At 37.5% G+C, this 15,818-nt stretch overlaps 1 protein-coding gene across 1 annotated transcript in view; it reads right to left on the bottom strand.

Annotated features, from left to right (window-relative positions):
* ENPP3 (ectonucleotide pyrophosphatase/phosphodiesterase 3) overlaps nt 1-14,543 on the bottom strand; it is a 91,604-nt gene extending 77,061 nt beyond the window's left edge. Inside the window, exons 1-3 of the mRNA XM_090279851.1 lie at nt 14,392-14,543; nt 10,590-10,665; nt 6,829-6,951 (exon numbers count right to left, since the gene is read on the bottom strand). Coding sequence (XP_090135977.1) covers nt 6,829-6,951; nt 10,590-10,665; nt 14,392-14,469 — 277 coding nt within the window. The 5' untranslated portion in view covers nt 14,470-14,543. The remainder of the gene's footprint in view (nt 1-6,828; nt 6,952-10,589; nt 10,666-14,391) is intronic.
* Between the last annotated feature and the right edge of the window lie 1,275 nt (nt 14,544-15,818).

The raw sequence follows: 15,818 nt of genomic DNA, 5'->3' as shown, positions 1-15,818 counted from the left end.
AGAGACAGAAAAGAACACGAGTACAAAGGGGAAAAATAACAATGAATAAGTACTTATCGGTAATAACCTTAAATGTAAATGAATTAAACGCTCCAATTAAAAGACATAGGGTAGCTGAATGGATTAGAAAGAATGACCCACATATATGCTGTCTACAAGAGACCCACCTTAGAACAAAAGATCTACACAGACTGAAAGTGAAGGGATGGAAAAAAGTATTTCAAGCAAATGGACATGAAAAAAAAGCTGGGATAGCAATACTGATATCAGACAAAACAGATTTCACAGCAAAGTCCATAAAAAGAGACAAAGAAGAGCATTTCATAATACTTAAGGGAAAAATCCATCAAGAAGATATAACCCTTATAAATATATATGCACCCAACTTAGGAGCACCCAAATATATAAGAAAAATTTTGAAAGACTCCAAGAAAGATATAGACAGCAACACACTCATAGTAGGGGACTTTAACACCCCACTGTAAACAATGGACATATCTTCGAAGCAAAGAAACACCAAAGATATTGAGGCACTGAACAACACTCTAGATCAAATGGACTTAGTCAATATATATAGAACTTTTCACCCCAAAGAAGCAAAATATACATACTTCTCAAGTGCACATGGAACATTTTCAAAGATAGACCACATGGTAGGACACAAAACAAGCCTTAACAAATTCAAGAAAATTGAAATTATATCAAGCATCTTCTCAGATCACAATGGCTTAAAATTGGAAATCAACCTCAAGGAAAAAACTCAAAAACATTCAAACTCATGAAGAATGAATAACATGCTATTAAATAATGAATGGGTTAACAATGACATCAAGGAAGAAATCAAAAAGTTTCTGGAAACTAATGATAATTAACACACAACAACCCAAAACCTATGGGATACAGCGAAAGCAGTCCTAAGAGGAAAGTTCATAGCAATACAGGCCTACCTAAAAAAGCTAGAAGAATCTCTAATAAAAAATTTAACCCTACAGCTACAAGAACTAGAGGAAGAACAACAAGCAAAGCCCAGATCAACTAGAAGGAAGGAAATCATCAAGATCAGAGCACAATTAAATGACATAGAGTCTAAACTAACAATTCAAAAGATCAACAAAAGTAGGAGCTGGTTCTTTGAAAAAAATAAACAAAATTGACAAGCCTTTAACCAGGCTCATCAAGAAAAAAACAGAGGGGAACCAAATAAATAAAATCAGAAACGAAAGAGGAGAAATCACAACTGATACCACAGAAATACAAAGGATTATAAGAAATTATTATGAACAACTGTATGGCAAGAAATTTGACAACCTAGAGGAAATGGACAAATTCCTGGAAACCTAGTCTTCCCAAACTGAATCAAGAAGAAGCAGAAAGTCTGAATAGACCAATAACAGCTAGTGAAATTGAAGCAGTAATCAAAAAACTCCCAGCACACAAAAACCCTGGACCGGATGGCTTCACAAGTGAATTTTACAAAACATTTAGGAAAGAACTAAATCCTATCCCCCTCAGACTATTCCAAAAGATACAAGAAGAGGGAAGACTCCCAAACTCGTTCTATGAAGCCAGTATAACCCTATTTCCAAAACCAGGTCAAGACACAATAAAGAAAGAAAACTACAGGCCAATATCGCTGATGAACATAGATGCTAAAATCCTCAATAAAATATTGGCAAACCAGATCCAGCAACACATTAGAAAGATCGTACACCACGATCAAGTAGGATTGATCCCAGGGATGCAAGGATGGTTTAATATTCGCAAATCAATAAAAGTAATACAGCACATAAACAAAATGAAAGACAAAAACCACATGATTATATCAATAGATGCAGAAAAAGCATTTGATAAAGTACAACACCCATTTATGATAAAAACTCTCAGCAAAATGGGAATAGAGGGAGCATACCTCAACATAATAAAGGCCATATATGAGAAACCTGAAGCCAACATCATACTCAATGGGCAAAAACTGAGAGCATTCCCCCTGAGATCAGGAACAAGACAAGGATGTCCGCTCTCTCCACCCCTATTCAACATAGTCTTGGAAGCTCTAGCCACAGCAATCAGACAAGAAAAAGAAATAAAAGGCATCCAAATTGGAAAAGAGGAAGTAAAACTGTCATTATTTGCAGATGACATGATAGTGTACATAGAAAACCCTATAGACTCCACAAAAAAACTACTCAACCTAATAAGTGAATTCGGCAAAATAGCAGGATACAAAGTCAATATTAAGAAATCAAAGGCATTTTTATACACCAACAATAAAAACTCAGAGATAGAAACTGAAAGAAAAATCTCATTTACCATAGCAACAAGAAAAATAAAATACCTAGGAATAAACTTAACCAAGGAGGTAAAAGACCTGTACTCAGAAAACTACATAACACTGAAGAAAGAAATTAAAGAAGATATAAATAAATGGAAGCATATACCATGCTCATGGATGGGAAGAATCAACATCATTAAAATGTCCATACTTCCCAAAGCAATTTATAGATTCAATGCAATTCCTATTAAAATACCAGCAACATATTTCACAGACCTAGAAAAAATACTTCAAAAATTTATATGGAACCAAAAAAGAGCCCGAATAGCTACAGCAATTTTGAGGAAGAACACAGTAGGAGGAATCACAATACCTGATATCAAACTATACTACAAGGCCACGGTAATCAAAACAGTCTGGTACTGGCATAAAAACAGACATATAGATCAATGGAACAGAATAGAGAGCCCAGAAACAAACCCAGGTTCATATGGTCAACTAATATTTGACAAAGGGGGAAAGAACATCAAATGGAGTGAAAAGAGCCTCTTCAACAAATGGTGTTGGGAGAACTGGACAAAGACATGCAAAAAAGTGAAACTAGACCACCAACTTACACCATACACCAGAATAAACTCAAAATGGATCAAAGACTTAAAGGTAAGCCGTGATACTATAAAAGTCCTAGAGGAAAAAATAGGCAGGAAAATTTCAGATATGCCACGTAGCAACATTTTCACTGATATATCTCCTAAGGCAAGGGAAATTAAGGAAAGAATAAACAAATGGGACTACATCAAACTAAAAAGTTTCTGCTCAGCTAAAGAAAACATCAGCAAGATGAAAAGGGAACCAACCATATGGGAAAATATATTCACCAATGACATCTCAAACAAGGGATTGATCTCCAAAATATATAAAGAACTCATACGACTCAACACCAAGAAGACAGACTACCCAATTTAAAAATGGGCAAAGAACCTGAACAAACACTTCTCCAAAGAAGACATACAGAGGGCCCATAGACATATGAAAGTATGCTCAACATCACTAGCCATCAGAGAGATGCAAATAAAAACCACAATGAGATACCACCTCACACCAGTCAGAATGGCCATCATCAACAAATCAACAAACAACTTGTGCTGGAGAGGATGTGGAGAAACGGGAACCCTGGTGCATTGCTGGTGGGAATGCAGACTGGTTCAGCCACTATGGAAAACAGTTTGGAATTTCCTCAAAAAACTAAAAATGGAACTGCCTTTTGAACCAGCAATTCCATTGTTAGGATTATATCCAAAAAATCCTGAAACACCAATTCAAAAGAACCTATGCACTCCAATGTTCATAGCAGCACTATTTATAATAGCCAAGTGCTGGAAACAACCTAAATGCCCATCTGTAGATGAGTGGATCAAAAAACTGTGGTACATTTACACAATGGAGTTCTATGTAGCAGAAAGAAAGAAGGAACTTCTACCATTTGCAGCAACATGGATGGAACTAGAGAGAATTATGCTTAGCGAAATAAGCCAGGCAACGAAAGAAAAATACCTTATGCTGTCACCTATTACAGGAAACTAATGAACAATACAAACAAATGAGCAAAGTTGAACCAGAGCTATGTAAACAAGAAGCAGACTAACAGTAACGGGGGGGGGGGCAGGAGGGAGAGAAGGGGGTAAGAAGGGGAAGGGTCAAGTCAAAAAACTTGTATAAATGACCCACGGACATGGGCAACTGAGTGGGGACTGAATGTAGGGGAAGGGAAGGACAGGGTGCAGGGAAGCAAGAGGGGGAAAAAAGTAAGACAACTGTAATGGAAAAAAAAATTTTTTTTTTTTTAGTGGGGGAAAAATGAAAATATGAAGAATGGAAATGCCAGTTCAGTGAAGATTAGGACAAGGATTTTCCTTCACATTGTATATTTTTCTCCCTATTTGATCCCTCCAGAGTTTGGCATTCTAAACAAGTAAGTAATGACATAAGTTTCTTTGCATAGAACTAATAAGACCAGTTGTCAATAGAGGTTACTTTTTATTTCTTTTTTTTTGATCAAGTCTTTGACTGGAATGTCAAGCCTAAAGGAGACATACTTGGGCTCAGGTTGTTACCAAAACGCCCTGAGGAACTGGGAATGACTTTCAAAAGTAATAAAAGCCTGCGAGATAAAAGGCCTGGTACCATGGTTGGTTGTGCGGTCCACAGCAATCTTTCCAGGGAAGGAAAGAAGGTTGTTTTCCTGAAGGATGGCTAGAAGGGACCTTAAGGCACAATGAAAAACCAGAAAGACTTGGAAAGGACAGGTGTGTACAGGCAAGGATTAATGACAGGTATGTGGCTCAGCTTCTGTGCCATGAAGAGCAGACTGAGGGTCACCCTAAATGTCCCTTGGGTAAGTTCCAGCAAAGCAGACCTAAAGATCATAAGTGATCATTTGCTGCTCTTGTTATGTTTATGCAAATGAACAGGATAAATTAAAAATGGACTTAATGTAGTCCCTTTAAAGACAAGGAGGGTAATCTTAGGGAGAAAAATCATTATTCAAGGAAAATCACAAAGATCAGTAGTAGACTATAAAGTAGGGCAACTAACAGTCTTAAAAGTTTCTTCTCATTTAAAAAATGGTTTCACTTGAAAATTAAACCATGTCTGTGATATCATTAAAGATATTCAAGTTGCAGGCAAGTAGAATGTCAAGTGCCTTGCAACTGGATGTCTGTAAGATAGTCTTACAGATTTAGAGACTTGTTTGTGGGTTATGTTACATAAATTAACATGTGCTTTCTGTTTTCAAAGGGCATAAGCCTATGACCGCATTACCTGAGTGATTGTCTGTACACATAAGCCTCACTTAATCCTCTCTGCAGCGCTGCCTCCTGAGACTCAACAGTTTGGCTGAACTAAATGGCTGGGTTGGTGAAGAATGGGGTGGTCTGTGGGCTTCACTTTAAAACTGGTTTCTCTTTTCTGTCCTAAAGGCTTGGACAGAAAGAGCCCAGAGGTCTGAGAGGGGGGGAAACCTAAAATATTTCCCTCAACCCAAACTAAGTATAATGGGCAAAAGGGTTTTGGACAGGTGAGATGTGCCTGGTACACCTTCCTCCAAAGAACCCCTTTTTTTCTTTTTCTTTTTCTTTCTCCTAATGTGGAACATTGAAAAATTAATCCCTGCCTTTTGTCATCTGGTAGGTATGGATTGAATGATGTCTTTTAACCTTTTTCACCAAATCTGTTGCCCCCAGAATAAAACAAGGATGCCAGCCTGTTAAACCAAGCACGCCGTTGTCCAGGGACAGCCAACTGACCTAGAGTCTGCACGATCCTTCCCCATGTGGGAAGGCCACCCTCCCCTCCACACCCCCACTATTATTAGGGTTTTCTGGACCCAAGGGTAGGTAGGACGACGACCATGTCCAGCTCGAAGCAGCTAGAGGAGCTTGAGACCTTCGCCCATTGTCCTTTACAAGATTACAAAGGGTCTTAATATCTGAGAGTGAAGGATAGTTATTTTTCACGAACCATGGGTATGGACTTGGGGGAGGATTGCTGGGGGAGGGAGATGCTGGGTGGAGGGGAGTAAAGGGGAGAAAATTGGAACTATTGTAACAATATAATCAATAAAATACATTTTTAAAAAAAGAAAGAAAAGGAAAGAAAAATGTGTTTCATTTTCTGGAAAAAACTAAATGGGCTTTTTGACCAACTCCCAATAGAAAGAAAAGATCTTTGGAGATTAAATGAAGGGAATACAAATTTTATCTATATGAGGTCATTCCTCTCTCTCTTGCCCTTTTCAGAGAACATGACATCAGGAGTTTCATGGTTCTACTCCTCCCTCTCCTTAAACCACTAGATTCCCTTCCACCTTCTCTGATTTCTTAGGACATTAAACATTGAAAACTGTACCTTCCACCTAGAGAACAGTGTTTCTCAAGTTGTCTCCTGTGGAGCACTAGCATCAGAATCACCAAGAATTATCAGCTTTCCATCTTAAGTTTATGAACCTGAAATTTGAGAACTGACAGCGAATGAAACTAAGATGATTAACTTAAGTCATAGCAAAACTCTATGGAAAATTACATAGCTATACAGCATTTCATCTGCTGAAAACTGTTATTCCTCAACCTTGATTAACTAAAATGTGGACTCTGTGTTTATCACTATAAAAGAGAAAGGATAATAATTGACTCTGTATACAAGGTGTTATGGGTTGAACTGTGTCCATCATCCCCCCAAAAGTTCGAGTTCTAACCCCCATGACGATGAATGTGATCTTACTTAAAAAAGCATCTTTGCAGATAATCAAGTTAACATGAGCTCATTAGGGTGGGCCCTAATCTAGTTTGACTGATAAGAAGGAGGCAACCCTGCCAACACCTAAATCTTGGACTTTTAGTCTCCAGAACAGTGAGAAAATGAATTTCTGTTGTTTGAGCCACCCACTGCGTGGTGCTTTGTTATGGTGGCCCTAGCAAACCAATTACAAGATGTGTGGACATGCATTAATGATAGCACAACCAACATGAAAATAAACTTATTCTTGGAATTCATACTTGATTCCACACAGGTGTCTTCAAAATCCCAGCAGCAGTCACCTCGGTCTTTACATCCCATGTCACACCTACAGCCATCCAATGCTCTATATGAAGAATCAAAGCATTTTTTCCTGCAGCTGCCTGTAGAGTGAAGAAAATAAGAAAACCAATGCTTAGAATCTCATAGCTAGGTGGTAGAAGCACACTAGCACTTAGCACAGACTAGGGCAGACAGAAAAAGAGATGATTTTGTATTGCATGATCTCTCCCTACAGTGATAAATAATGAGTAATAAATAATGAATGATTTTCTCTGAGGACCCCAGAGTGGTTCTAGACTCAGAGACACCAGGTACTATTAGGTGAGGGTTGGAGGAACAGTCAAAGCCTAAATATAGTGGAAAAATCTGGATACGGAGCAGTGACTGCATCCACCCCACCTGCCACTACAGAATGGAAGGATCATAATCTTGAGAAATTCAGGAGGAATGGATTTTATCACAGACAGTAGACATAGAGGATGGCTATGATGAGAAAATATGAACAAACCTTCCTCTTCAGTGTGAACAGATAGTTACCAAACATTTGAGCATAAAAACAAAGATCAAGAAAAAGACCATAAAAGACAAAGACCAAAACAAACAAGAAAAAGAAAAAACTTGGTTGACAGAAAACAATGCAGGGAGCTTAAGAGTTAAACACACTCACATACACACACACATGCACAATATTGAAATCTCCAGAAAAGAGAAATATTGCACCCATGAAATAAGAAAGGAAGTTACAGTTTTTTTTAAAAACTATCATTCAAGGTGGTCTTGGAAATAAAAACGTGAGGGCAGTGGTAAAAAAAAAATTTCAATAGAAAAATGTGGCAAGCAGAATTAGGGTTTCAAAAGAGTCCATGCCCTAATTCCTGAGACAATGAATGTATTGCCTTACATGGATGGCAAAGCGATTTTGCAGATGTAATTAAGGCTACTACTTAGTTGACCTTAAAACAAGGAGGTAGAGCATTTTGAAGGTGACTAAAGTTTAAATGTGTAAGAATAAATGCACAATTTGTAATAAATAAATTCTGGGTTTTGTTTTTTGTTTTTTGTTTTGGTCCCCACTTCATATGTGCCCTGATCAGATTTCAAACCTGCAATTTTTTGGTGTATTCATCGACACTCCAACCAACTGAGCTACACCAGCCAGAGCTTGAGGTCATTCTTGAGTCCTCTCTTTCTCACCCCATTTCCAGTCTGTCGATAAACTCTATCTACCACATCAAAAGATATTCAGGATCTAACTACATCTCACCTGTTAAAATGCTATCGCCTTAGTCCTAGACACAAAACTTACCTGTATCATTCCAATTATTTCCTAACTGGTCTCTCTTCAACTCATGGTTTCACTCTGCTACTTGTTAATGATATAAACAACCGAAGTAGTATTATTGAAAAGAAAACCACAGCATGTCATGCTTCTGCCTAAAACCTCCAATCACTTCCCATCACACTCAGAATGAAAACCAAAGACCATACTTTGACCTAACAATCTTTCTTGAACCTCGCTCCTCTGTGGTTGATCTTTTATGACTGTTCTTCTAGTCCTCTTAGTCCTAGCTCAATGTTCTCCTTGTTATTCTTGAAATTAAACTTGCCATGCAAGCTCCTGCTTTAGGCTTTTGTACTGGCTTTCTCTTGCCTGGAATGTTCTTTTACAAAACTTCCTGGTTCTCATTAATTTCCTTCAGGTATTTACTCAAAAGTTATTTTACACACACACCCCATCTCACCCTGACTCAATAATTTATACTCCTCTTTACAGCTTTATTTATTCCTTAGCATTTTCCCTGTAACATTATATGTATTTTGCTTATTTATGTTTTTAGTCTGTCTTTCCTGCTATAATGTAAACTCTCTGAAGGAGTTTTGCTTTCTTTACCATTGTATTAGAATTACATTAATTAGAATAGCATCTAAACTTATATTAATTAGAATAATATCTAGCACATAGTCAGTGTTCAATTGTTAAAGAATAAGTGAAAAAGTATGTGCACATAAAACAATAAATCTGTAAGAACACAGCCAAGCTGAAAGTAGAAAAACTACTTCAAAAACTCACACTAGGAAAAAAAAAATATTGCCGATAAAAGGGAGTTAATTAGAGCAGAGATTGGTGAGAATGGCCCAGGGTTGAGGATTAGGAGACAGTTGTGGTGGGTGAATGAGAGGATAAGTTTGTTAAGAACATTAGTAAAGAGGGGCTGGAGTTCAATCCAATGTCCTGGGTGGGAGGGGAAGGGAGTGGTGCCACATAAGAGCTGACAGACTCAGAAAAGGGGAAATGAACACAGAACAATGCCTTTGGTAAGCCAGCTGGTAGGTGTACTACTAACAGAAGAAAGAAAGTCAAAGAACTAGAGATATTGTTCAGAGATTAGTATGCGCCTCTTGTCATTAAATGTAATTTGTGGGATAAAATAACCAAGAATTGGTGCCCACCTGTGTGCACTAACATCAGGATACTACTACTAAAATGGCCTACCAACATTTGTTAGATCTAACACTGACATGGTAGTCAGAAACACAAGAGGCAAGTGACCAAGAAAAAACAGTAATTTTGCAGGTAATGTCCCTTTTTGGTTCCACTATGTTTTTATGTTACCCTAGGGGCATGAATCTTTGTTAATTCTCAAGTGAAAACACAACTGGAAAACTGTCAGTTAACCTCACCAAGAATCTCCCTCTCAAAGAAGTGATAAGACTTGCCCCTGTGGAGTCAAACTAGAAGTTAATCAACCAAATTAAAATGGGGATGAATTATCTAACATTTGAACTCATACTTCCCTTTAGTAAAAGTACCAAACAATACATAACAAGATTATAGAGAGCACTTTTTATATAGTCACTTGTAAATGATTAATTTACTGTTCAAATTAATGAGATACAGCAGAAGAGATGTAAGGTGTTTTGATATTTTGGGAAATATATCTCTTATTTTTTCTTTGCTTCTTATGAAAAACAAAACAAAACTGTAAAGCTTTTATTCTGCACTACATTTCAAGAATGTGGCACTGCCCTGGCTGGTGTGGCTCGGTGGATTGAGTGCCAGCCTGTCAACCAAAGCATTGTCGGTTCGATTCTCAGTCAGGGCACATGCCTGGGTTGTGGGCCAGAACCCTAGTTGGGGGCATGTGAGAGGCAACCACACATTGATATTTCTTTCCTTTCCCCTCTCTCTAAAAATAAATAAATAAATAAAATCTTTGAAGAAGGAGAAGGAGGAGGAGGAGGAGGAGGAGGAGGAGGAGGAGAAAAAGAAGAAGAAGAAAAAGAAGAAGAAGAAAAAGAAGAAGAAGAATCATGAGGTTTCAAGGATGGAACATGCTCATGTGACATCAAGATACAGGAGAGGTAGAGGAGGTCCTGGGAAAGGAACAACAAAGACTTGAGGCCAAGTTTATCATCAGCTCTTCATGATTAGAGTAGGAGTTGGGTCAGGAGTCTTTAATCCAGTTACCAAAGTCCTCTATGAAGGTAAGGCAAAGTAAGACTAAAACACTGGAATGATAAGTATGACTCTCAAAGGAGTGAAGTCCAGAAATAATAGTAAATAATGCTAATCACAGAGATAGGCTCCTGATAACAAAGTTGGGAGAAGGAGAACCTAGTAGGAGGGTGCTACCTGTAGGAGAGAGGAAACTCAGGGGAGAGGAGGGTACAAGTTTTAACAGGTGAAGGTGAGAAGGAAGAAATAAAGAAATGTTTGAAAAAATTCTGAAGGGTATACCTTGCTCATCTAGTTGCCTGAGTCCCAGTTTCAGGCCTAATCCAAGGGTCACAATCACCAACAAAACAAGAAGAACCTATTACAAAAAATGAAAAGAGACTTTACAATTAAATATATATATATATTGACATTTAAAATTACAATTCGTCGGCAGCCGTCCGTCTCGAGAGACGATGGTGTAGCTTCTTAAGTGTCTATCTGCACCGCCGAGAATGGCTGTGCAGTCCGACTCGGGAGTGACACGGCATCTGTCTCCTCCCGTGTTGAATTGACATCTTGCGATGACGCTGGAGTGTCCTCTCCAGTGGAGCTGAAGCTACAGAGCCTGGGCAGGGTGATATGGAGGGTCTGCTGTTGCCCATGCAGCAGACCCCCCCTCTCTTAAACATATAAATATATACAAAGATTCAGATAACTGCTTCCCTCAGTACATTTTAAGAGCACACAGTGTTATAGTTATGTGTAATACCAGATCCAACTTATTAGAGGTACATAATTTTATTTAATGTCAAACAATAGGAAAGGTTTGGGAAGAAATACCATTATAGATCTTTAAATTTAAATACGTCAGTCCCAGTTAGCTTACTCCTAAATTGAATTAAACACATGAAACCATGGGGCTCATTTACCTTTGCCCATTTTTCTTTCTTTTTTTTTTTAAATTTAATTATTTATTTTTAGAAGAGGGGAAGGGAGGGAGAAAGAGAGGGACAGAAACATCAATGTGTAGTTACCTTTTGCACACCCCCAACTGGGGACCTTGCCCGCAACCCAGGCATGTGCCCTGACTAAGAATCAAACGAATGACCTTTAGGTTTCCAGGCTGGTGTTCAATCCATTGAGCCAAACTAGCCAGGGCCATTTTTCTTTCTTAACTAGAAACCTGTTTGAAGGTCATTTATCTAAAAACACCTTCCAAAACTGTGAAATTGTTAACTACCTCATTCCTATGTGCAGCCCCCCCTCCCCTCACCACAACCATCAGAGGATAGTGAGAATATTTAACATATGTAAGATATAGTGTCCAAATAATTAGTTGGCATATAATCTGCTTTGATCTACAGTGCAAACAAAAATGATTTAGTGTAATTTGGAAGCTGTGTGATCAAAGATTGTGTGTTCCATTCATTATCACCACTGCTGACAAAGCTCTTCAATGTAGTGGACTTTATGCTATGACTAGTGTTAAACTGGGATATAATTAAAGAGAATTCTTCCTTCTCATCTCTTTCCCCATCCATTAAGTCCAATGATAAACAAGTTGGATGATACAGTCTGGATACTGTGTATTGTCATAAAGAATATGAATGCAGCAGATGCACAGATCACACTGGGATCTTACAATCCCAATAACCTTTGCTGTAGGTTTTTTGGTTTTGGGGGTTTTGTGTGTGTGTGTTTTGTTTTTTGTTTTTACAAATCACTTTCATGAAACACACACACGCACGCACGCACACACAAACAAAACATCAAAATTTGCTTAGCTAATGAAGACCTACATAAGCTATTGGGTTTTTGTTTGTTTGTTTGCACTATAAAAGTCAACTGAAAAATGAATATATTTAATGAAAACAATTCTCATGTGAAGTCTCCAAGTTCACCCAAGGGTTAGTAACCTTCCAGCAGGTGTTCACTTAGTGCAAAGTATGGAGAGGAAAAGGTGAACAGAAACATTTATTAAATAACATCATTAGCACTTAGTCCATTGTTATGATGCTCAAAAGCCATTGGTGGCCAAGACTACGAATACTACAAAGAAACAAAACACTGGGAAACTTTCCTATGGTAAACCTCATGCATCATAGATTTACAAGTTGATATATTTCCCCATACATCTTATCTTTAGTCCTTGGCAATTCAAACTTGTTGAAGAAATAAACATCTAGATGACTTTGTACTTGTTCTATATATTTATGGCTTGCTCTCTGCATTGTTCTGTAAGCTCCTTGAGAGTAAGGTTTGTTTTTAATCTCATATAATTATTTACTCAATATGTAATTCTAAATAAGCATCTTGATATTGAAGGGCCTATGTATCTCAAACCATCTCATGCTATCCACAAAGTGGAAAGGAGATTCCAAAAATCACTAAGAGCACTGGCTGGTGTGGCTCAACAGAATGAGTGTCAGCCTGCAAACCCAAAGGTCATGGGTTTGGTTCCCAGTCAGGGCACATGCCTGGGTTGTGGGCCAGGTCCCCAGTTGGGGGCATGCAAGAGGCAACGGATCTGTTTCTCGTGCACATCAATGTTTCTCCCCTTCTCTTTTACCCTTCTCTCTAAAAATAAATTTTAAAAATATTTTTTAAAATAATCACTGAGAATCCAGCATTGGGCTTTAACATGGCTAAATAAAGAGTGCTGGAAACACAGTAGCTACCTTTAAAAATCTAATGAAACATGTTAAAATTTGGAAACATTAGGGAACCTTCAAAACTATGATTATAAAGTATTGAACTTCTATTTGTGTACTAATAAACCACTAGAAGGATACAAAGATGCATACATGATGCCTAAGTTTTGCTTCCAAGGAATTTATAATTTCCTGAGTTTATCAGATATGATAAATATAATGAATGGTATATGAGCTAAAGGAGTTGCCGCAAAGTTCCCAGAGGGCTAATGAATAACTAAAATATTGTGAGAATTTACTTCCCTATAATCACTAGGTTCAATGCTTACACACATTGTGTTATTTATTCCTAGAAACAATGCTTGAGTGACAGAGAATGGTGGTGACATTCACTCAAGTAAGGAATCTGGGAGAAAACAGCAGCAGGATAGATGTGGCAAAATTATGGATGAGGAGCCAGCAAGGAGGCACTGAAATTGTGTGACAGAAACTCAGGGGGAGCTCAGAGCTAGGGGCATACTTGAAGTTGTTGGTTGAGAATATGACTCTTAAAAGGATAAAAAATGAGATTGTCGGAAGATCTTTAGGTGGGACTTGGTGAAAGACTTGTGAATTGGGGAAAAAAAGATATCAACCAAGAATACAGATAAGGAGAAAAGTCATAAAAATGGGAAATTTAGTGCCACCATAGAAGCAAAAGGAGAGAGTAATTCAAAATGAGAAAATAGCAGTATCTATGTATTGTTGTTATAAAGACTCTGGGGCAGAAAGGAGAGGACTAATTTTTGAGGGCTGACTTCAGTACAGTAAAAACAAAAGTAGACAACAGGCAATGGTTGAGTAGTGAGAAAAACAAAGCAATAGAAAGCACTCCTGTTTTCCTGAAAGTTTGATGGTAGAAAGAAAAGGGAGTGTAATAAAACCAATAAAAGTGGTTTTTGTTGTGGTGGTGGTTGTTTTTTCTGTTTTTTTTTTTTTTTTTTTTTTTTTTTTTTTTTTTTGTTCGTTTTAGAATGGGAAGAACAAGAAAGAGAAAAAAGGTAAAAGAGGTTAATTCTAGGAGGGAAGTAAAACAGGATAAAATCAATAGTCCAACAAAGGATATATAAGGTACAGCGATTTTAATTTCTCTTTTTCTGGTCTTAAAATATTCATGCAATAAAAATGTGAGTTGGAAAGTAATTGTAATCATACTAAAAGAAACACTGAAAAGTGTTCTGTCACAGACCCTGACTTTTCAGGTTGATCAAATATTCATTGGTTATTGCTCAACTTTTTTACTTGTAAAAAATGAATAAAACTATTAACTACCTAGAGTTGTCATAAAAAACGGCACACAATTACTTAAAACTTTACATTTAAATAGTAACACAAGCAAATATAAAGAGAGTATACAGTTAACATTTGACACAAAGTTACAAGAAGTAAAATACAAAATCAACTGTACTTACAATACAAATTATTTTATATTTCTTAACAGTGCTCTTCTTAACAGTTTCTTCCATTGGTAAAGTCAGCAGAGAATCCATTGATTTTTGGCTGCATAAAAAGCTGTTTGAGCAGAAACAGATTACTCCTTCCTTTTCCTAGTCTGGCAAAGAGAAACTATAGGAGTTACAGTGACTGACTTAACTCTGAGAAGATCACAGCCCTTTGGTGATTGGGCAATCAAGAGGAAAAAAAAAGTTGTAATAACAGTAGTGTAGAGATATGAACATTTATCTCCAGTACATTGTAGATAACTGTGCTGTCTCTCTTTTCAGTTTATACTAAAAATACAAAACAAGAAGGCCTCCTTGCAGAAATTCCAGGGAGTTTTAATATTTACATACACTTTATGTCAAAGTTGAAAACTAACATTAAAAATGTGCTTTAACCACAGTAGTCATTCCAACTCAGCTGCACCTCTGTAAAGTGCTTAATTGTGTGATAATTATGTCTTGCATATTACAATGTTCACAATTTGACAAGTTTTATACACAGTATCTCATATTGAACTTAACAATATCCCATACAGAAATTTTATCCTTGTTTCATTAGTGAGTAAAGTAAGGCTCTGATTATTTAAATCGTGTATCTTATTTATCCCAAATTAAATATTTACTCAATTAACTCCCCATAGCCAAAGCTATTTTTACTAACCAGCTAAACAGATTATTTTCTTATTTTTTAAAAGATTTTATTTATTTATTTTTAGAGAGAGTGGAAAAGAGGGAGAAAAAAAGGGACAGAAATATCAATGTGTGGTTGCCTCTCACACACCCCCAACTGAGGACCTGGTAGTCAACTCAGACATGTGTCCTGACTTGGAATCGAGCCAGCAACCTTTTGGTTCACAGGCTGGCACTCAATCTACTGAGCCACATGAGCCAGGGATAATTTATTATTGTTATAGATACATGTACTTGTTACCAGCAAGACAACAAGACCTCAGTTTTTGCCTTCTTGAAGGAAAGATTTCAGTCAAGAGACAAAGTGGCCCTATTTGGTGTCATTCAGTGGATTGAGTGCCAACTTGCAAACTGAAAGGTCACTGGTTTGATTCCCAGTCAGGGCACATGCCTGGGTTGTGGACCAGGTCCCCAGTAGGAAGCATATGAGAGGTAACTAATCAATGTAATCTCACACATTGATGTTTGTCTCCCCCTCTTTCTCTGGCTCTTCCCCTCTCTAAAAAGTAAATAAATAAAATATTTTTTTAAAAAAACAGAGAGAGAGATAAAGTGCAGTAAAACAAGAAATTATTGGCTGCCACAAAAGCACACTCAGGACAGTGAAACAAGGAAGAGCTAAGATAGAAGAAGCAACAGGAAAGCCTAGGTGGGGCTGCTTTAGCTCACTGGAGAGTCAGAGAAAGGGGGGCCTTGGAGACAGGTTC

Source organism: Furipterus horrens, unplaced genomic scaffold (genome assembly GCF_987537825.1).
Source record: "Furipterus horrens unplaced genomic scaffold, mFurHor1.1.pri manual_scaffold_6, whole genome shotgun sequence".
In the NCBI taxonomy this organism is placed as follows: domain Eukaryota; kingdom Metazoa; phylum Chordata; class Mammalia; order Chiroptera; family Furipteridae; genus Furipterus; species Furipterus horrens.
Note: the sequence above shows the minus strand (reverse complement) of the source record. Positions and strands in the feature narration are given on the sequence as shown.